The 22,565-nt window shown below is 41.1% G+C and overlaps 1 protein-coding gene across 1 annotated transcript in view; it reads right to left on the bottom strand.

The window, feature by feature from the left end:
• Positions 1-1,497: 1,497 nt before the first annotated feature.
• Positions 1,498-22,565, bottom strand: part of LOC124798421 (farnesyl pyrophosphate synthase-like) — a 262,415-nt gene continuing 241,347 nt past the window's right edge. Inside the window, exons 6-8 of the mRNA XM_047261823.1 lie at positions 13,628-13,705; positions 8,512-8,643; positions 1,498-2,524 (exon numbers count right to left, since the gene is read on the bottom strand). Coding sequence (XP_047117779.1) covers positions 2,324-2,524; positions 8,512-8,643; positions 13,628-13,705 — 411 coding nt within the window. The 3' untranslated portion in view covers positions 1,498-2,323. The remainder of the gene's footprint in view (positions 2,525-8,511; positions 8,644-13,627; positions 13,706-22,565) is intronic.

The raw sequence follows: 22,565 nt of genomic DNA, 5'->3' as shown, positions 1-22,565 counted from the left end.
GTTTGCGGTCGGATATAACAGCACCACCTGCAGGTTTCGCTGGCATCTGCATTTATGTTCAGACACGCATTTCTCGCAATGTTCCCTCATATTTGTCCAACCTCTGCATATTACCACGTTATGTAAGCAGGTAACTACTTTTTTGGTTTTAATTTCCAGAGATATTATATAGGTATCATTTATGAAATTGTGCCCACATCTTCTTGACGCTTTCAACGGGAGAATGTTTTGGTAAGTCAGTACATTTCTCAGTAATGAGATAATTTCTTGCTTATAAATACCAGCCCACCGAGCGAGGTGGCGCAGTGGTTAGCACACTGGACTCGCATTCGGGAGGACGACGGTTCAATCCCGTCTCCAGCCATCCTGATTTAGGTTTTCTGTGATTTCCCTAAATCGTTTCAGGCAAATGCCGGGATGGTTCCTTTGAAAGGGAACGGCCGATTTCCTTCCCCATCCTTCCCCAACCCGAGCTTGTGCTCCGTCTCTAATGACCTCGTTGTCGACAGGACGTTAAAAAACATTAACCTAACCTAGAAATACCATGGAACATATGAAAGGCTTATTTCAATAGTGGCACAAGTCCATTACCTCCTCTTTTCTGCCTATAATGCTCCTGAAATTAATGATCCAAACTAACAGAAAGATTAGATTGGATTAGTACTTGTTCCATAGATCATGAATACGACACTTCGTAATGATGTGGAACGTGTCAGGTTAATAAAAGCTGTCTATACAAGATATTACAGTACACAAAATATTACATGACACTTAATATTTTTAGTTTCTTTTTTTGTGAGTACTGGGGAAATTACCCACTTACTATATCAAAAATTCATCCAATGAGTAGAAGGAGTTGCCATTAAGAAATTCTTTTAATTTCCTTTTAAATGCTATATGGCTATCTGTCAGGCTTTTGATGTCATAAGGTAAGTGACCAAAGACTTTTGTAGCAGCATAATTTACCCCCTTCTGAGCCAAAGTTAGATTTAACCTTGAGTGGTGAAGATCATCCTTTCTCCTAGTGTTGTAGCCATGTACACTGCTATTACTTTTGAATTCGTTCGGATTGTTAATAACATATTTCATAAGTGAACATATATATTGTGAGGCTACAGTGAAGATCCCTAGCTCTTTAAATAAGTGTCTGCAGGATGATCTTGGATGAGCTCCAGCAATTATTCTGATTACACGCTTTTGTGCAATGAACACTCTTTTACTCAATGATGAGTTACCTCAGAATATGATGTCATACGATAGTAGAGAATGAAAATAGGCGTGGTAAGCTAATTTACTGAGATGCATAAGCTCATCTCTAGCAAGAAGCCATATGCTTGAATATTTGTGGTATCTCAACTGCAGATTTTTCAGCGCTCATTTAACTTTAGGACTCTGTTTCTCAATATGAACAAAAATTGACTTGCACCACTATTGAAATAAGCCCTTCATATTGAAAGTATGGCTGCGAATCATGGATTTGAAAGAAATAAGGCATAATACATAGTAATAGTCCAATGTATTAACAATAAACGTTATACATATATACAAAAACACTGTTGACAGTATTTACATATTACTTATGTCGAAGAAATGAAATGATAAAGACATTATTATTAACACTTGAGTATATAGTATTGCATAATTCTTTATAAGACAGAAGAAGATACTATATTCAGTAATTAAGGCAACTGGCAATATCGAGAAAAGTAACTTTTATTTGTGGCCATTCTGAAGCTGGATATGCGCATTACGTATCCAGGTGAGACTGACCCATAGCCTCATGCGACGCAGGCTGTTCATTCGCAGGATAATTTTGCAGGAAGTGCGCAAGTCATAAATTTTATGAACTAGTAATCAAACGACGACTTCGGCAAAGAAGGTGAAAGAACAACACTACGAAATTTGTATGATGCACAAACTTTTATTTTCAAAGCCTCCCACTCCTGTTGTCAGTTTTTCTGTCTTTTACCCCGCCGATCTTCAAACGTGTCTGTCACTATACCAAAAGCCACAACCTATTTTCGACCAGACACGTAAGCTAGAAAATGGGGACCAAAATTAGAGATTCTACGTATCGTCTAAAGTAGGTGGCTGCCGCAAACCATGTGAGAGGTTCAATTACAAGTTTTTATGTCTTAATAATGAGAAAACCATTTAGGAAACTTGCTAGAGAATTCAGTAGTTCTTGTCTGGTAGCGCGTCTTTCCATCATATACGCCCTGCACCGTTGAAAGTTTAACTCCGCTATTGATCTAGGGGTCTCAATGAGCACTGTACGATCACAGCAGACAGTGGCGGACGAGACAGCGGCCGCTGCGCGGCTTCAGGGGTCCTTGACGTAGATCTTCTCGAGGAACTTGAAGAAGAGCTTGTGCGGCAGACCGCGCGAGATCTGCTGTATCTGGGTGCAGAGCAGCTCGTAGCTCTGCTCCTCGTAGCTCTTGTAGGTGGCGGGCAGGCCCAGCTCGTCGTACAGCTGCCGCACCGCCTCCACCTTCTCCGGCTCCTTACTGCCGTAGCACTCCTGTAACAGCGGGGACAACTCTCAGGTACCGGTACAAGGCCCCGAGGACACAAGTTAATAAATAATGATAATGGTGTCTTTGTTTTCTTTTGTGTGGTGCAAGGGACTATACTGAGGGGTTGGCCAACAGGGAGTGCACAAACTGCCAAAAGGAAAGAAAAATAAAGAAAGATGGGATTATATCCAAGTATTGGGGCACATCGAAGTTGCAGACCCATTTCGATGTATATCAAACGGTGGACTCCCGAGATGATGACAAGACGCACGACGAAAGACGAACGTATTGAAAACAAAAAAATACTACTTGGTATGAACGACACGACGTACATCGACAACCAGTCACTACATGAGTTTTATTTCATTAACGGAAGTGGAACGGTTTCATACAAAGTGTCATGATATACGAGTACGTGGTTTGCAGGAACCTAAGAGTACAGGCTGAATTACTATGACTGAAGCGATCAATAAACATATTTCTAACATTGTTTGTCAAAAACTTTTGTCACGGTGTCCGGTAGCAAACTTCTAAGCTTGTTGCTCTCAGCCAACGTTCCGCTGTTGAAGTATAAAACAAGACGTGTATTTCCCGCTTCGAGACTTGACAGTGTCGAACGTTCGATACGTATCGCTTGCAGTGGGTCTGCAACTTCGATGCGCACCGATTCCTGGACATTACCGAGAGATGGTTAAGAATTAACTGGGAGAGATACGTGAGTTCTCATTTCCCTCAGGTTCCTACCTTCTCCCTACGAGTAAAAGGCTTTCCCTCGGCCTCCGACTCTAAGCGAACACCGTTGTCAGTGTAGTATCTACAGTCATTTAGTCCAATCAGCATCAGGCTGTATCGCTAATATGGTTTTGTGGTAAGAGTGGTTGGTTCACACGACTAGGTTACGTTCAACAAGGGAGTTCTTGCTCCTACTTCGCTACGGGTTTGAACATGGAACATCACATCGGAATACAAACCATGACATGGACGAAAAATTGAACAAATGTATTTCCATGTCTTGAATGACTGTAAGACAATTGCGGAGAGTAGTATTCAAACCCCATAATGGAGCATGACTAGTCTCTTCACTCATTTTAAAACAAGGAAAGAAAACGGAGAACCGTAAGTAAAGCGGTGTTTGGTAATATCTGCGGCATAAATGCTTGCTTAGGCTGCCAGTGTGGAAACGCGGTCGTTCAGACCCGACCTCTAGCGATATCTTACGCAACAATAGTTCATATCACTCCCCCCACCAACCACTACCTAAAACAGCGACGTTAGATTGTCTGCATAATGCCGATGTGGAAAACACAGCAATTAGATGCACTTGGTTTAACTAACTCTGTTAGAAGTTGCTAAACCAAGTGCATCTAAGTGCTGTGTTTTCTATACTGGAAAGTAATCAATATGGTTCCTCATAGAATCAGTTCTTATACAACGCTGGAGCGATGCGATCAAGTAGCTGCACCTGCTTCAAAACGTAAAATGCCTGTAAATACAGACCATCTGTAGATGAACCTTCAGTGGCTCACAAGCTAGTTAATGGAAGAATCACTCTGTTTAAGTTGTTGATTGTAATATTAATTCAAGGCATTCGCTATTTTAACCATAGCTGCAGATTCAACGCCAGTCATGTACGAAATAAATTTAAAGATCTTGATAAGATTTCAAATTGGTCCAAATACTGCAATTTGTTTTTAATGTTAATCACTCTGAAACTGTCCATTTCACGAAACGAAAAAAATGTAGCGTCTTATGATGACTTCAATCAGTCAACACAAAAATATCGGGTTGTCGCAATTTGCGGTGATAAGAAATGGAATAATCAAGTATGTTCTTAGGAAACTTAGGCTCATTGATAGGACACTGGGTTAATGCTACTAGTCTGCAAAGGAGATTCCTTACAAACCACTCGTGTAGTCCATGACACACTGGAACGACAACGATCTCCTTCAGATACGTGACAAAACAGTCAGTCTAGGTCACACCTAATATTTATTTATTTGGTAACTAATTCCAGACAAAAATTTACCAGCTGCAAATCACATTGGCAAAATAAACAGCCAAGCAAAGGTACTTAGAGTAGGACGCCAATGGTAGCTAGGACGGCTGGAATAGTGAGCGTGCGCCCGTATGTTAACCTTTGGCGTCCTACTGAAGTATTCTTGTTTGGCTGTTCGTATCGCCTATGTTACACTCTGGCAAGATGTAAACGTTGTAATAGTTATTTGTAATGCACAAAGGGGGCAGCTTCTTCAGATTCTTGCCGCTAACATCGAAATTTTTAAATTTTTAATGTCCTTTTAAGTATTTTAAATATATTTGTGGACTATAATCAATGTTATATTATGTTTACACGTACAATATGAGGTTAGTTTCTATTGTGCACACGATGTTTGCTAGTTTCTTTGCTCACTGCTGTACTCTAATTATCACGTGTGGAAGGGTGAACGGAACTTTCTCATTGTAACTCCTAACATCTACATGCTAGTCGGCAAACGTTGACTAGTAGCTTCTGGTACGTCCAACAGCTCCGTATGTCGTCTCTTCAAGTCACCAAGGATACATACATATTTTACCATGTTGCTGTAATTTAGTTTGTATGTTGATTAGCTTGAAATACTTGGCCCATTTTATCAATTTTAGGATCAGTTGTCTTAAGATGATCATGTTTGACTTAAGCCAAGTAGCAAAATACAAGTAAATAGACATTAGTTGCGATCGAGACTGACTGTCTTTGTTATACCATCCTATAATAGTGCTCAAGAGTGTGGGACCCATGCCAAACAGGACTAACAGGAGATATCGAATGTACACAATGAGCACAGGTTTTTTGTGCTTGGGAAAGCATCACAGAGATGCCGAAAAAATACTGATTTGGCAGACGCTTGAACGAAGATGTAAACTGTCTCACGAAAGCCTTGTTACAAAGTTTCAAGAACCTTCATAAGCGAGGAAGATTTATCGAAGCAGTCTTGGCAACATGTTGGCGAGCACTGTAAAGCGAGGCCGTTGATTGCTTTGGACGAAGAGCTGCACGCCAGGGTACAGTCATTGTTCCGTAGGCAACCGAAAACATTTTTCCATGAAGGCATTGGCCATCTTGTTTCACAGTGCGACAAATATAGTAACATTTATAGCGATTACTTTTGAAATAATAAACACATTTACTTATTTGTTCTCCATCTGTCTCATTTTCATTTGACTGCCCCCTTATACTACAGAAACCTAAGTATCGCTCCTGTAGTGACCGCGAGGTCAAAATTACATTAATTACACTGAGGTGACAAAATTTGGAAATTTGGGGTAAGTTCCTATGGGACAGAACTGCTGAGTATAGCGATATGCACATACAGATGACAGTAGTATCGCGTACACAAGGTACAAAAGGGCATTGCATTGGCGGAGCTGTCATTTGTACTCGAAAGTTTCATATGAACAGGTTTCCGACGTTATTATGGCCGCACGGCTGGAATTAGCAGACTTTGAACAGGGAATGGTAGTTGGAGCTAGACGCAAGGGACATTCCATTTTGGAAATCATTATGGTTTACAATATTCCGAGATCCACAGTGTCAAGAGTGTACTGAGAATATCAAATTTTAGGCATTACTTCTCACCACGGACGACGCAATGGCCTACGGCCTTCACTTAACGACCAAGAGCAGCGGCGTTTGGGTAGAGTTGTCAGTGCTAACAGACAAGCGACATTGCGAGAAATAACTGCAAAAGCTATTGTGGGCCGAACGAAGAACGTATACGTTAAGACAGTGTGGCGAAATCTTACGTTAATGGACTACGTCAGCAGACGACGCGACTGCTTTCGCTAATAGCACAACATCGCCTGCAGCGTCTTTCCTGGGCTCGAGAGTATACCGTGTGGACCCTTCAGGACTGGAGAACCATGGCTTGGTAAGATGAGTCTCGATATCATTTGGTAATTGCTGATGGTAGGGTTCGAGTGTCGCACAGACCACATGAAACCATGGACACAAGTTGTCAATAAGGCAGTGTGCAAGCTGGCTGTGGCTCCATAATGGTGTGGGCTGTGTGTACAAGGAATGGACTGGATCTTCTGGCCCAACTGAACGGATGATTGACTGGAAATGATTATGTACGTCTTTTTGGAGACCGTTTACAGCCATTCATGGACTTCATGTTCCCAAACAACGATGGAATTTTTATGGATGACAATGTGCCATGTCACTGGGGCACAATTGTTCACGATTGGTTGGAAGAATATTCTGGACAGTTCGAGCGCGTGATGTGGCCACCCAGATCTCCCGACATGAATCCCTTCAATCGTTTGTGGGACATAATCTAGAGGTCAGTTCGTGCCGAAAGTCCTGCACTGGTAACACTTTCGCAGTTAGGACGGTTATAAAGTCAGCATGGCTCAGATTCCTGTAGGGGACTTCCAGCGACTTGTTGAATCCATGCCACGTCGAGCTGGTGCAATATGCCGCGAGAAAGGAGGTCTGATGCTATATTAGGTGGAGGACTTTGGTCACCTCAGTGTATTACGTCCGCAGAAATGAAAGCAATAATCTTCCCGGGCCCGTTACACAAATAGACCGTAATAATAGTGTCTGCAACATTCCACGCAACATGATTTGCCATACCGCGAAGGTACTGACAACAATTCTGTACATCACTGCCTCGGTATTGCGGGGAGTACCAGGTAGGAAAGTATGAGGGGCGTTTGAAAAGTCCGTGCAAAGTCCGAGAGTGGCACCACCGGCACGTATCGAAGTCATGTTTAGTTAGTAGCATCTTCGGAAAGAGCACACACCAAGTTACAGCCATATTGGTCTATTTCTTTGTGTCTGGCATTCGTGCGCATCTAGGAAGTCGAGTGATTGTCAAAAAATTGACGAAAAAGACTTTCGTGTGCTGATTAAACATCACCTTATGAAAGACAAAACGCCTCAGGAGACTAAAGAGAAGCTTGATAAACGTTACGATGACTCTGCACCTTCGATTAGAACAGTTTATAAGTGGTTTCAAATTTTCTGAGCGGCCATATGGGCACAAGTGATGCTGAACGTTCTGGACGCCCTGTGGAGGTTACGACTCCAGAAATCATTGATAAAATCCATGGTATGGTGATGGATGACAGAAGAGTTAAGGTGCTTGAGACTGGTAGTGCTGTGGGAATCTCGAATGAACGAGTACGTAATATTTTGCATAAACTTTTGGACATGAGAAAGCTATTCGCAAGATGGGTTCCGTGATTGCTCACGCTTGACCAAAAACGGAATTGTGTGAAGTGTTGCAAGGTTGATTTGCAGCTGTTCAAGAAGAATCCGCAGGACTTTCAGGGTCGTTTCGTCACTGTGGATGAAACATGGATACATTACTATACTCATGAGACCAAAGTACAGCCTAAACAATGAGTTACCAAGGGAGAATCTGCACCAAAAGAGGCGAAGACCATTCCTTCGGCCGGAAAGGTTATGGCGACTGTCTTTTGCGATTTGCAAGGGATAATCCTCATCGACTATCTGGAAAAGGGTACAACTATTACAGGTGCATATTATTCATCGTTATTGGACCGTTTGAAAACCGAGCTGCAAGAAAAACGCCGGTGATTGGAACGCTAAATGTCCTTTTCCATCACAACAATGCACCAGCACACACCTCAGCAGTTGCGGTCGCAGAATCAATCGAAATAGGATTCCAACTCGTTTCACATCCTCCCTATTCTCCAGACTTGGCTCTCTCGGACTACCATTTGTCCCCCAATTTGAAGAAATGACTGGCGGGACAAACATTTTATTCAAACAAGGAGGTGGTTGCAGCAACTAATAGCTATTTTGCAGACTTAGATAATTCCTATTATTGGGAAGGGATCAACAAATTAGAACAGCATTGGACGAAGTGTATAAGTCTGAAAGGAGACTATGTCGAAAACTAAAAAAGATTTCCCCCAAACACGTAAGTAGTTTTTATTTTTGCGCGGACTTTTCAAACGCCCCTTGTACAGCAGCTGTGCGCACCTGCATGAAGCGGCGCTGCTGGTCGGACGCCCTCTGCAGGGCGACGACTGCCAGCCAGGTGCACTTCCCGTCCTGGATGTCCGTGCCGGGGCCCACCAGCGCGGGGTCGCCGTAGCAGTCCAGGAAGTCGTCCTGCAACAACGACGTCTCAGCGTTCATTTTGAACAGAAGTGGAAAGTATTACGTAACGAAGCAACAGTCCAACATTTAGCGAAATTTATGGAAATGTACATGCCGTAGCGAGTATTACATTAAGCTTTCATTCCACTCCAAACTAATGTCCACCATTACCAGTATCAGTATTGGCCATCCTGAGCTTACATTTCAGGAACATAATATCGGCCTTTACACGGCGAGAGTTTCTACTGCTTGTCTTCGTGCTTTACAAACCCTACCTTGGCCAGCAATGTCGGTGGATCTCTCCCGAACTGAGAACGTTTGGAGCATTATGGGAATGGTCCTCCAACCAACTCGAGGTTTTGACGGTGTAACGCTCCAACTGAACAGAATATGGCAAGATGTCCCCAGAAGGACATCCAACAACTTTATGAATCAGTGCCAAGCCGAATAACTGCATGCATAAGGGCCAGAGGTGGACCAATGCGTTATTGACGTGCTCCATCCTCTTGAATAAATTAACCAGTTTTTCTGAAATTGCAATCATTTGTCTGTCTGTGCGCGTATACTAAGTCTAGCGATTTCCGTCCCAGTCAGATAATTCCTTCGCGGTGCGTCTTTTTGGTTCAAATGACGCTGAGCACTATGGGACTTAACATCCGAGGTCATCAGTGCCCTAGAACGTAGGACTACTTAAACCTAACCAACCCAAGGACATCACACACAGCCATGCCCGAGGCAGGATTCGAACGTGCGACCGTAGCGGTCGCGCGGTTCCAGACTGAAGCGCCTAGAACCGCTCGGCCACAACGGCAGGCGCGTCTTTCTCTAGCGTCTAAATTAATTGCTGTTCCTTGGGCTCTTGGTAAGACTTTTCAAAATAAATCTAAATTTGGTGGACGTGGAAAAGCATTGTTTTCGCTACTAATTATGATAAACCTTGCGTATAAATTTTGCACTATAGCCGCCTTTGGCCTCTTCTCAGCCTGACGTCTCAAGCAGCCGCTTGTGCAGCTTGAACCTTAAACCGACCATGTGCATTATCTTGCTGGAATGTACCATTTGGTACGCTGATAACAGAGGGGTTGTCTCAAGGGTTCCCCATTCCTCCTACATACTGGTGAACATTCAGCCATTTTTCAACAGTTACAAAACCAGCGCTGTTGTCAGTTCCAATAGCTCCCTACAAGTTGATTCCAGGAGTTGGATTTGAGAATCGCTGCTTCATGTGACCTTTAACCGGACCATCTACAGACACGCCGTTCACTGGCCCACTTCGCTGCGACTGTACAGAACGCAAGTCTTTGTTGTGTGTGGCTTGGCGTGAGTTCTAAACAACGCGTCGTAACTCGAGATCTTGACCCAGTTTCCATTAGTTTGTTCCCGACTGTCTGTGGTGACATTCTGCCAGTATTTCAGATGTAGTCATCTGTCATTTTGTTAGGAGCAGTAGAGCAATCCCACGATCTTCTCGTGGCGCATTCTTTGAGAAAGCTCCTGTGCCTACTCTTCTTGCCACACGTCCTGAGTTCATCTCTTTACCACTCGTTCTACTGCATCGCACTACACACAGCTGTCTGTCTAACCTATGGTTCTGACGCACCCACGCCCATGAGGATGCCCTGTTGCGACCTCCACCGAAAAGTACTATTAACGTCAGGCACACATGAAGGCCATAGCGTACTTGTACTATTCTTCATCTTTAAGGAATGGCCTTTTTCCCTCCTGAAAATAAACTAGCATAAAAAAGTAAATCAGTTATCCACCTGAAAATTGTTTTGACCACCTCAGTGCTTTAGTAGGCATGGGCAGGAGGTGGTGGGCCATTGCCCTCCTCGTACATCTGAACTGAGCCAGTTGTAGGTGGTTTAACGTGGAATCCGAACCACGGATCAGCCTGGCATTTTTAATATCAGCAAACATTGCCAGAGATGAAAGAAGTGACAAGTGATGGATAAAAATTCTACAGTTGATCCAGGATCTAATCCGAGGCCTTTGGATTTGCAGCCAGGTACTTCAGCACTGAGCTACAGCACCACAGCCAAGTTAGCATAAGCATTAAATTTTAATCAACATATCCCACAGGCACGGAAATTTTGGTAGCGCTCCGTCAAGTCGTTCAAGATGTAACACTTCCTATTTCTGCCGATGTATACCAAATATGACACTTCGTATAGAACTACGCTTTGTAAGAACTGGAGATGGTAAAGCTGTCTTCAGCACTAGGGTCGTTTTGAGCAACGCAGTGCTTTAGAAGACGTGGTCCTAATACCTCCAACACTTGAACTAATTTGAATAGCGAGTTATAGGGGGATCTAAACTTAACGTGGTCCCCAACTACGGTGCAAAATGGCATCTGTCGCCTTAACAGATACTTGCCAGATGTGAAAGAAGGTAAGAATAGATATTATGAAATGTAATGAACTATACTATACTTCTTCTTTGACTTATCTGTATAGCGACAGAAATAGACTGCACCATCTCCACTTCCCTCTGCCCCGTGTCCTATGCTTCTCCTTTAACCTACTAATAACTTCCTCCTTTTTTAGCAGCATTCAGCATTCCAGTCTTTCTTCTTCCTTTCCCTGTCTTCCTAACAATCTTTCTTTCGATTATTCTTTTTTGTGGGCAATTTCTTCTCGATATACGTCTCATCCAAATTTTTTCTCATCTTATTCTAACTCTCCTATTCTCAGAAACACTTCTTTATTTGTCATTCTGTCAGTCCATTTCACTTTTAGCGCTTCTCTCCACAAAACCCTATCAAACTATCCAACTCCCCCAAATAATTTTAGAAGTTCCAAGGGAATGTTATTTATGCCTTCCGCCTTATTTGGTTGCAAGTCTTCAAAAGTTGTGTTAAACCCTAATACTGGATCTCTTCCATACCACTCCCATTTCTTCTTCTGTCGCGTCATCCGATAGTCCCTACGCCTCCTAGAGGCCTTCAATATACTCTTTCAACCTATCCGCTCTCTCCTCTGAGTTTAATAGCGGAATTCTCATGCCACTCTTAATGTTGGCTTCCTAGCTTTTTAATTTCATCGAAGATTGTGTTGACTTAAAAAGTGTGCTGAATCAGTCCTTCCAATGACCATTTCATTTTTTATTTCTCCGTATTTTTCCTGAAGATACTTCATCTTGTCTTCCCTTACATCCTGCTTATTTCATTCCTTCTCCTCTGTATAAACTACAATTTTTCTACTTTAAGCGTCGTGTTCATTATGCGAGACGTGTATGGGAGAAGCCAGTATGTTTATCGTATTATTCAGGAATGTGGATCTCAGAATTCTATAATTAAGACTCTCCACAACGCATATCATCGCCTATTCCAGCTGGTTGAGATTTCAGATACGCTCATGCTGACAGAACAAACCAGCGTGGATATTCTAGCTCTCCTTTGTACGAGGGTTTGCTGAAATGCCTCCGAATTTTTTATGTGAAAAATTGTAATAACAAATGTTATTAAAATGCAAAATCTTTATTCTTCAGGTCTACATATTTATTTCTCAATACAGTCATCCTGGCAACGAACACATTTCTCCAACGAGAGACAGGTTTGTTAAGGCCGTCACTGTAGATTGTTTGCCTTTGTTGACGGAGCCACAGCCTCACCTTTGCTTGCACCGTTTCATCACAATCAAAGTGAAGTCCTAGAATAGGTCCTTTAAGTGTTGGAAACAGATGAAAATCGGATGGGGTCAAGAAGAGACTGTGTTGAGGATGATCGATGACAGTAAACCCAAGGCGTCGGATTATTGATGATGTCACGGCATTCCTGTGTGGTCTGGCATTTTCATGCAGAAGGAGAGAGTGTTCCATGTGCGGACGAACTCTTTGAATTCAAAACTCGATTACAGCACGCTGTTTCTTACGCACTGACGTAGTTATGTTACACACCGCCATATTACACGCTTCAGTTTGGAGCCCTGTAGCGAGAGAGGGCTACAAATATCTGGACATGAAGAATAAAGATGTAAAATGTTAATAACGTTTTTTTTTATTTATAAAGCTTGAAGAGTTTTCACATAAAAAATTCGGAGGCATTACTTTTCAGCACGCCCTCGTATTTCTTATTTCTTCCACATGGCTTTAATTTTCTATTGTCGAACTCCACTTCCTATGTACCCAAAAGATTTCGCCAGTTCTAAGTTTTTTTTTTTCTTTTCAATGATATTACGACGCCACAGTTCCATTGGCTGATTTACATCATCTTAGTCTTCACTTCATTTATCTTCATTCCATACTCTTTCTCTCTAACACTTGGCGACCTCTCCATCGCAAATTGTACTTCCTCCCAAGATTCAGCCAACATCGCTTGATCATTTGCATACTCTCGTAACTGTAGCTATCGCTTCTCTTCATACTGTTATGTCTCTTGTTTTACCAGTGCACTGTATTGTGCATAGCGCTGTAGCCAGTTGTGATATTGCCATAATTTAGTTTAACCTCTCCGATAAATAAGGTGACCTCTGATTAATACTGGCTGTACAGAAGAGTAAATGTTACCCAAAAACCCATCTACTTTGCAAAAATATTCTAGTAGGACACTTATATTCGCAAGAGCGAGAGACTACCATATGACTAGAACAGAGGAATTTGAAGGTATTATTATGTAACAGTATTATCATTAAACTTAATATTATTAAGTAGTTTTCATGAAGTGATCTCTTATTTAATGTTAAAGAAAAAAACACACTCATAATATTTAGTTCTTATAGATTTATTAAACGATCTGAACTTGAACAAAATATTCAAAATGTTTTGGTATGCATATGATAGAGAATTTGTTTCAAAAAACCGCTGTATACCATTAAAGAGCTATCATCTGAAACTTTAAAAGTTCTGTCTAATAGCGAGGAAAGCACATATTTAAGAATTTCAGTACACAGAACACCTGAAGAATACAGATTGACGTAAATCATGACTTCTTTTATCCTAGATTTGTGTAACTGAACACACAGAATTTGAAAATTTTCCAAAGTGGTTAGATACCTACCATGACCTGGTAGAATTTTCCCATCTCCATCAAGATTGTCTTAGCCTGCCTGTGGATCTCCGGGTCCTGGATGCCAGCCTGTTAAAAATATGACAAAAACTGTTGAGAATGGTGCTACAGTTGTTGCGCATTTCTTTTGGAGATATTTGAATAGCGGAATCACGGTGAATTACATGTGAGCTGTGTCTTACGTTATCACATCTACGTTTAGGATGTAGCGGCATCGTAAATTAATCGTCACATCATTACATACAACAGTAAATGACTCTATTCCTGTCTATTCAGAGTTGTCCACAAATCACACAAACATTATCTCTCGTTGAATCATTGTACTTAACCGAATTAATAAATATAAATGAATATTATCAAAATTTTCAAATGTAGAAAATATTGCAGGAATATAAAACCAGAACGTTGCATACATATTGTTTGCACGATTTGTCACTATTGTTAGAATGCTTAGACAATTTTCAGACTGATTTGGAGGGATTTGGAAATAGTTGAAGATAACTATATTGTAGAATTGCTAACATCCTGACGTCTTACAGTTTTTTTCATTATTATCTTTCTGTACAGTCGCAAAGTAATGATGATAAAATAAAGATTTAATAAACATCGAATAATACAAATTAAGCTGTTTATCTCATTGTAATCTTACTAAATAATCGCGAAATTCTCAAGATAAAGTATTGACTATTGTCTAAACAGCCAAATAGGCAAAAAATGAGAAATTCTGTAACTGTATTAGAGTTAATCTCAATACTTGCAACTTATTTACTGATTAAAATCCTTGAACAAAACCATATGTATTATTCAAAGAGACTAAATACCATTGGCAATGTAATGATGCAGATTTTAAGGGTTAAGAAGATCATAATCAAGGCTAGTAACTGAATATACTTTTCATTATACTGGGTAGCTATAATTAAACTTTCACTACCTGAGAAGGCATCCATGAAAAACTCTGTGGAAATATTTGTAAGAATATGCAGAAGAGAAATAACGTTGAAACCATTGAAAGAAACGTGTTTTAATTTCTACTGGAGAGAGTAACATTGGTTAACTGCGTACCATGTTCACGTTCCAGGTTACAACCGTTGCTCAATGAGAAGGCCATCTGCATCCAGGACAACCTGGAACCGCACTGGAGATACCATTTCACAACTTCTCGCAGCACTTCTCGAACGGTGGACCATGGAATGTTCAACTTTCGTATCACAGCTCGTTCACTACTTGCACGTCACACATTGCGTCCGGCATTCTCAGCCATGGCACAGTAACTTCTTCAACAATTTTTTCCGCAGTTGGCTGTCGACCTCTTCTAGGAGCAATACCCAATTCGCCATTTAATTCGAGCTTCCGAACCACGTTCGTCAACCCGGCCGAGGAAAGGGAAACTCTAGTATTCCTTTAATGAGTCGATATTTGCGAAGAGCAGCAGCACTACTGATGATGTTTTGATGAAACAGCGTTATGAGCCAAGTGCTGCTCACCTTGACCAGACCCATGTTGACTGTCTGCAACTGTAATGCACACTGACGCTTAACAGCGCCACGTCGCCCTACCAGTAAGGCGCCTAACGGCAAGTCATGACACTAAAACTACTAACAATACAAATCCTGTGCCGCCCAGTCTGAACATCATTTCTATAAAGTTGGGTACCAATACAATAAAGAGTTTTGCGTGTACTTTCCCTCAAGTAGCGAAAGTTTAATTTGAAGAACCATGTATTTGGGAAAGCATTTAAAGGAAATATCTCACAGGTAGCAAGAAATGGCTTTCTAATGTCAGTGCATATTAATGTTTTCTTTTCTCGAAAGTTTATTGTACCAGTCATAAAACAACTTGGTATTCTTACAGATTGAATGAACACGGTCTAAGGGACACAACGTAATGTAATGTTATCTAATAGCCAGTAAGTATTAATGAGGAGTAGTTGTACTTTCATATGGCAGAGTTTACTTCAGGTTCAAAGAATTTGACCGATGCTGTCTGTAACAGTTCTTGAAAGCTAGTAACAGTGGTTTCGTACAGGTCTCCAACAAGAACATGTTAAATGTTAGCAGGCAACTGACGGAAGTATTTCTGAGGTTTTACAGGAACGACTGGAAGGTCGACGTGTGCGGCCTTGTTTATTTGGCAGATAATAGAACGAAAATAAATGGCTAGCTTTGGCATATTTCCTAAATCAATGTTCCTGTCATGGATAGAAGGATTACTCCTTGTGATGCTACTGTGTGAATATATGTAAAATATTTTGAGACAGTGATGTATGTGTTTTCGAGATATTCTGTAGCACGAAGAATAAAAGTAGCTGAAGTTAGCTGTGTGTGAAACTGGAAAAAGGCAACCTATTACCTACATAGCGGTTCTTTCTGCATATTGAGAAATGTATTCGTTTACAGGTTAGAGCAAATCACAACGTAAGTAGAGCGACGCCCAAGCTGTTGGTTGGCAGAAAGAAAGCTGGTTGTTTAACGTAAACTAAGAGCGCTGGAACGAGAGCCGCGCTACGGCAGCTAGCTGGCCAATTGAGGGGCTTCGTAGCGGTCGACCGGCCACGGCGTCACTACAGCCTCTGCGACCTGCATGAAGAGAGAGATGTTTACAAACACCGAGGCCTGTCAAGGACGCGCGCCACGTGCTGTGGTTTACAAACAACTGACGCTGGCCCGCGTGGAACGCAGCTGCTGCCGTACGAATTTGGAGGCGGCCTCTCACTAATAACTCAATCGTTAACTCATATTAGCATGAAACAATTTTCCACGCATCTTTGTTTCACTGTGGAACATTTGCAAGCCACACATGAGCGTATTGTAGAGACGGGTCAAGTTCAGAAACTGCGTGAATTTACCTGCCTTTTTCAGGTGACTGCAAGTTTTAGTTGCTACAAGTACAGGGCGTATCAAAAAGAATCATCCCATTTGGCATGTCTATATTTCTGAAACTGGTAAACTTGTGCAATAAATTTTGTTTTTTGATGAACAGTCCGCAGCTCGTGGTCGTGCGTAGCGTTCTCGCTTCCCGCGCCCGGGTTCCCGGGTTCGATTCCCGGTGGGGTCAGGGATTTTCTCTGCCCCGTGGTGACTGGGTGTTGTGTGATGTCCTTAGGTTAGTTAGGTTTAAGTAGTTCGAAGTTCTAGGGCACTGACGACCATAGATGTTAAGTCCCATAGTGCTCAGAGCCATTTGAACCATTTTTGATGAACAGGAAACTCAAAAAGTTTTTTTTCATACTTTTTCATAGATGTTCAATATGACCCCTGTTGCCGGCCGGTGTGGCCGTGCGGCTCTAGGCGCTTCAGCCTGGAACCGTGTAACCGCTACGGTCGCAGGTTCGAATCCTGCCTTGGGCATGGATGTGTGTGATGTCTTTAGGTTATTGTCAGAAATTACTTTCATTACATGCCCTACATGAGATAGAAAATGTTTTACAAATGCTTTCGAAACAGTTTTAGCAGTAGCTTTGCGTAATGGAGTGAAAGTAACAAATTTTGAAGTGAGCTCAACAGCGACAAAGATGTAGCAAAAGCCTCTGTTAGTTCTCGGAATCGGACCAAAAATATCTACTGCGGCCATGTGTCTTAATTTAACAGGTATAATGGGATATAAAGGAGGAATATGTGAAGTGGTGTCTGATTTAGCTTTCTGGCAAATTTTACAAGACGCTAAAACTCGTCGTATACGTTTCTCCATGTTGGTAAAGTAACAGTTCTGTCTCAGTATAAGAAAACATTTTCGTGCTCCGTAATGTGCGTAACTTAAATGAGTGTACCAAATTAATTTGTTGACCAGTTCGTCAGGAATGCATAATAACCAATTGTTGCTGTCAGGATGAGGGCGGCGAAACAGAATGTCATTGCGCACTGTGTAGTGGTTCCTAATCGTAACATTATTCTTATCTTGCCAAAGCTGTTTAATTTCTTTCCACACATTGTCTTTATTTTGCTCTTGTGCTATGTCCTGTAATGACGATGAAATAAAGTTTTCAAATGCAACTTGTTGAATGTACATGACACTGAAATTTGTTTTGCAGAAGTTGGTTGCTACGTCTTGCTGATTGTTGCCGAGAGAACGCGATAGTGCGTCTGCTATAACATTTTGTGTGCCGGGAATGTGAACTATTGTAAAATTAAATTCCTGTAAATACAGTTTCCATCTGCTTAATCTGTCGTGAGTAAATTTAGCTGAAAGTAAAAATTGTATCGCTCTGTGATCTGTGTAAACAGTGGTATGTCTGCCATAAAGAAAATGCCGAAATCTCGTAAATGCCCAAACAACACATAATGTTTCCAATTCTGTAACGGAGTAATTTCGTTCTGCGGGTGACAAAATGCGACTTGCAAATGCGATGTTTTTAATTACTATTGAACCATCTTCTTCAATTTCCTGGAAAATGTGTACGCCCAAAGCGGTATTGGAACTGTCGGTAGCAATCGAAAAATTTCTAGTAAGATCTGGGTGCGATAATAGTGGTGCATTCAACAAAGCATGTTTCAGGTTCATGAATTCAGAGTGTGCTTGCTTATCCCAAGACCAAATAGTGTTTTTACCTGTTAATTGGCACAATCTAGGTGTGTCTAAAGCAGAGTGATGAATAAATTTACGAAAAAAGTTGATTAAGCCCAAAAAACTGCGTAATTGTTTCTTCGTCGTAGGAACAGTAATGTCACGTAGAGCTTGAAGTTTCTCTGGATCAGGTGCAATGCCTTCTGCTGAAATTACGTGTCCAAGAAATTTTATAGAAGTTTTGCCAAAGTGCGATTTACTAAGATTAACTGTAAGTCCTTGTGCATGAAAAGTTTGTAACAGTTGTTCAAGAATCAGATTGTGTTCAGACCAGTTAGCTTCTGCGATAAGAATATCGTCTACATACGTCGTAATTCTGTCCTTAATGCAAACGTGTGTCGGATGGCGTCAAAATTAATAACATTTTCGTGAAGAAGATTCTGCATGTCAAAATTATTGCTTACGTTACTGGAATATGAAACCTGTACTGTGTCTGGTCAAATTCTGTCGTACGTGCTACTTTTTACGGGAGAATGTTGTGGCATATCCACTATATGAACTGTTTTGTTATTTCTTACTGACGTGTTACGCTATAGATGACACCTATTGTTTGGATCATTCATGATAATGTGTTGTTGCTGATGTTCTTGCTGCTGAAAAGATCGACTGTTATTAAATGTACGCTGAAAATTGTGCTCGTTATTTTTACGTCTGTCATGATAGTAATTTCTATACGGCGCATTGCGATACGAGTTGAAATAGTGTGTTGTCTGTACGTAGTTATTTCTTTGCTGCCATGCGCTACTATTTGTTGGAGCTGGGACTATACGTGCACGCGGCGAAACATTAAAGTTTGGTTAACCTTGTAGACTGCATTGTTGGTTGGGTATGCTAAGCGGCTGACTTTCATGCTATTGTGGTGAAAAAGGTCTATTGTTACCAAAAAATGCGTTTGCTGTTAATTTTACACATACTGATGATTACGATTTTATCCGCTATTAAAATTACGCTGGTTCTGGAGTGCCTACTGAAAATTGTCACATTCGGTAAAAGTTTGTCACATCGGGTTTTCTTTGTCATTTTTCTTAATTCTAGGTAGAGCAATAGTTAAAGAGCAGTTTTGATAGATATAAAGGATAGTAGAAGAGAAGGCAGTAGTGCAGAAAACTAAAGATGAAACAGCACTACTACAGCTCGGGGCCCTATGCTCGCTACGGCACATATTCATTAAAGCGTAATGAATCCCCTGAGGTCATTTACGCACTGCAAATAAATTTTAGTTTTTGCGTTACAGGCAATATCGGTAAAATTCCAAAAGTAAATCGCTGTATTCTTGCTAACTCCAGTTTCTGCATAATACGTAATGCTGATGAAAATGCAATAGCAAATTGTCGCATCAGGTTCAAAGCTAGCTTCTGCATTACAAGCAATAGCGGTGAATGTACAAAGATAAATTGTCGTATACAGTGTAAAGCGTGTACCTGTGCTCTGTAAATTCTTTACATTTTCTTACAAATGCAAACTGCTTATTATCAACGCTCTCGTCACTGAATTTGAAAACACGTTCGGGTTTGTGTGTGAATCTGTTTGTGTCGTTTCGTACTTCAAGTTGCGTAGCTTTCATATTTTAAGTCGCGTAGCTTTTCGGATTTTAATTCGCGTAGTCTCTGTAAATTGTTCACATTATACACGCTGCGTGAGTCAGACAAATGCTCACAACGTGGCGGATTCTGTGACGTATTGGTGACTGAAATAGTTTTTAGTTCTCTTACTTGAAAACTTTCGACATTTTGGTTGTTCTGTCGTTCACTTTTATTATTGACTTCCGTATTCGGAGTGTGTGAAACTTCCACTGACTCTAAATTAACTTCGTCGCGAATCTGTACTGTGTTTTTAGGGCATTGTTCGGTGACTGCATTAATTTCGTGTATCTGTGTCGCGTTTGCTGAACATTGTTCAGTGACTGCATTAACTTCGTCTTTATGTGATTCTGTTGTGCCTACACGTGTGCTACTTAATTCTTGTGCAACAGTGCCAACTTCTTCATTACTGTTATTAGCACAAGCCTCAGTATCCTCACGTAATTGACTTGTATTATCACAATTTTGCGCGGCAATGGCTTTAATCTGTTCACTAATCCGTTCATTTCGTTCACTAAGTTGTTTGATTTTTTTATCAATGTTGTCTTGTTCTTCATTCGATTGTTTATACCTTTCATTAATCAGTTTGCTTTGTTTGAGATTGTTATCCAGTTTTTCATTCATTAGTCGTAATATTACCAAAATTTGACCCAAGCCATTCTCTACTCTATTATCTGTGCTGTTTAATTGCGTACCGACAATTGTCACGTTTTGTACGACCATTTGGTCATTCCGTAATTTACAATAACGTTTGTCACTCGAGTGTACATTGTCAGTCACTATTTCGGAATTAAATAAATCCGTCGTACTTTCACTACACTGACCATTTTCATTCGTAAAATTTGTTTGTATGTTACATGAATTTTCCAAATCGGGTGTGTTAAGCTCGGCAGCGCTCATTACAATAGAGCGTCCCGCGTCATCAATTGTCAAATTAACAGACGAGACAATTGAGTTCGTTTGTTCATCATTAATATAAAAGTCATCATTAGTGGATGTAATGCACAGATTGTTAGTGAACGCAGGATTGTCATCATTACACTGCGTGTCACATGTCCTATCGGTAGAGTCGTTTGAGCCGGTAATTTCGTTCGTAATACCTCGCGATACACTATTCACAGTCTTTCGCGGCATTTTTGCAACAGTCACAAATATTCACAAAACAATAAGCACAAATGCAAAAGCAACACACAAATACAATAGAGCAACGAATTGCCGTTGACCTGTAGAAAAAAAGTTACAAGTTAATAAAAGCGTTGCGCCAAATCCTAATTATATCTAAGCAAACAAGAGCAGATATCTGACTGTTGTTCAAAAGACTCTCAACGAAATACGATCCTGGCAGGGTCGCCAAGTGTAACCTCCCCACCGTAATTTAAAAGAATTAAAGAGACAATACTTAATACAAATGGGAGCCGAGTGTAACCTCCCCACAAAAATTTGAAAGAAAGAAACACGACAATATTTAATTGTGAATGCTAATGGTCATTGCGCTAATTGTAACCTCGCCCACAATGAGAGGTATTGAAAATGGCAACAAAAATGTGAAATTCGCAATCTGACTCAAATATAAATTCCTCACGAAAAATTAAAGTCCATTCAGTGATAAGAAAATACAATTAAACCGAAATATCGGTCTTTGGCCCTGTGCAAAACAATCAGAATTAAAGTCTTACCTCAGAATAAATGGATGTCACATTTCTGCTCTTGTTGTTGCGCACCGCTTGGAGGAACTGCATTGCAAATAATAATATTCTCTCTTTTTTGTGATTCTAGTGAAATTTTTCTTCAAAAGAAGTGGAATGAAATGGGAAGTGCAACGAAATCTTTAGTTCAATAAAAAATTAAATTTTTGAAAAAATGCTTTTGAAATAAAAATTATTATTGGGGACTTGTTGGAGAATAGTTACAATAAATAAAATTTTTCATTATCTAATAATTATATTAATTAACAGTATACCTTATTCACCATCTTGACCAGTGTTGCCGACCGCCTACATCACGCAACCGCACTGGACTGCTATCACTGACCGACCGCTCTGCATGACGACTATTAGCGTACTGCACGCGACGACTACTGACAGAGTACTGCTCTCAACTAGACAGAGCTACAGACTCGCAACGACTACAGATAGAGTACTGCTCTGAACTAGACCAAGCTACCGACTCGCAACGACTGACCGACAGACTGAGACCCGCTCGCAACACTCGCGCGGTAAAGCGCATACTCTCTGGTCACAGATGCTACAGTGCCTCGCCATCGCTGCTATGTTACATACGTGTTTCAAGTTCTAAGTTCTAGGGGACTGATGACCGCAGATGTTAAGTCCCATAGTGCTCAGAGCCATTTGAAACATTTTATGACCCCTTTGAGATGCTCGGCATATGTCACTGCAGCATTCAAATTGTTCCCACAATGCAGCGAGCATGTCTTGAGTTGCATCATCCACAGCTGCTGTTATGCAATGTTGAGACATTGATTGTGGTTGGTAATGGAGGAAGAGTGGAAGAAAACTGTCATCCGCCATCTTGCCAAGAATGAAATTACAGAACTCCACACTTTGTCGTTTGTCACCTTGACAAAGAGCTTGCAGCAGCAGAACTTTGTATAGTTTCATGTGTAAACGTCGACGCATCATACGCCAGACCGGCATCGGGGGCATGCTGAGCTGTCGAACTGCACGGCGAACGAATTTCTGCGGACTGCTTGTGAAACTATGGCGGATGCGTCCGACCGTCTGTGTCAGACACTCTGGGACGGCCCAGTGATTTACCTTTACACAAACAAC

This window comes from Schistocerca piceifrons, chromosome 5 (genome assembly GCF_021461385.2).
Source record: "Schistocerca piceifrons isolate TAMUIC-IGC-003096 chromosome 5, iqSchPice1.1, whole genome shotgun sequence".
NCBI classification, from domain to species: domain Eukaryota; kingdom Metazoa; phylum Arthropoda; class Insecta; order Orthoptera; family Acrididae; genus Schistocerca; species Schistocerca piceifrons.
The sequence above is the reverse complement of the archived record's forward strand: the minus strand, read 5'-3'. Positions and strand labels throughout refer to the sequence as shown.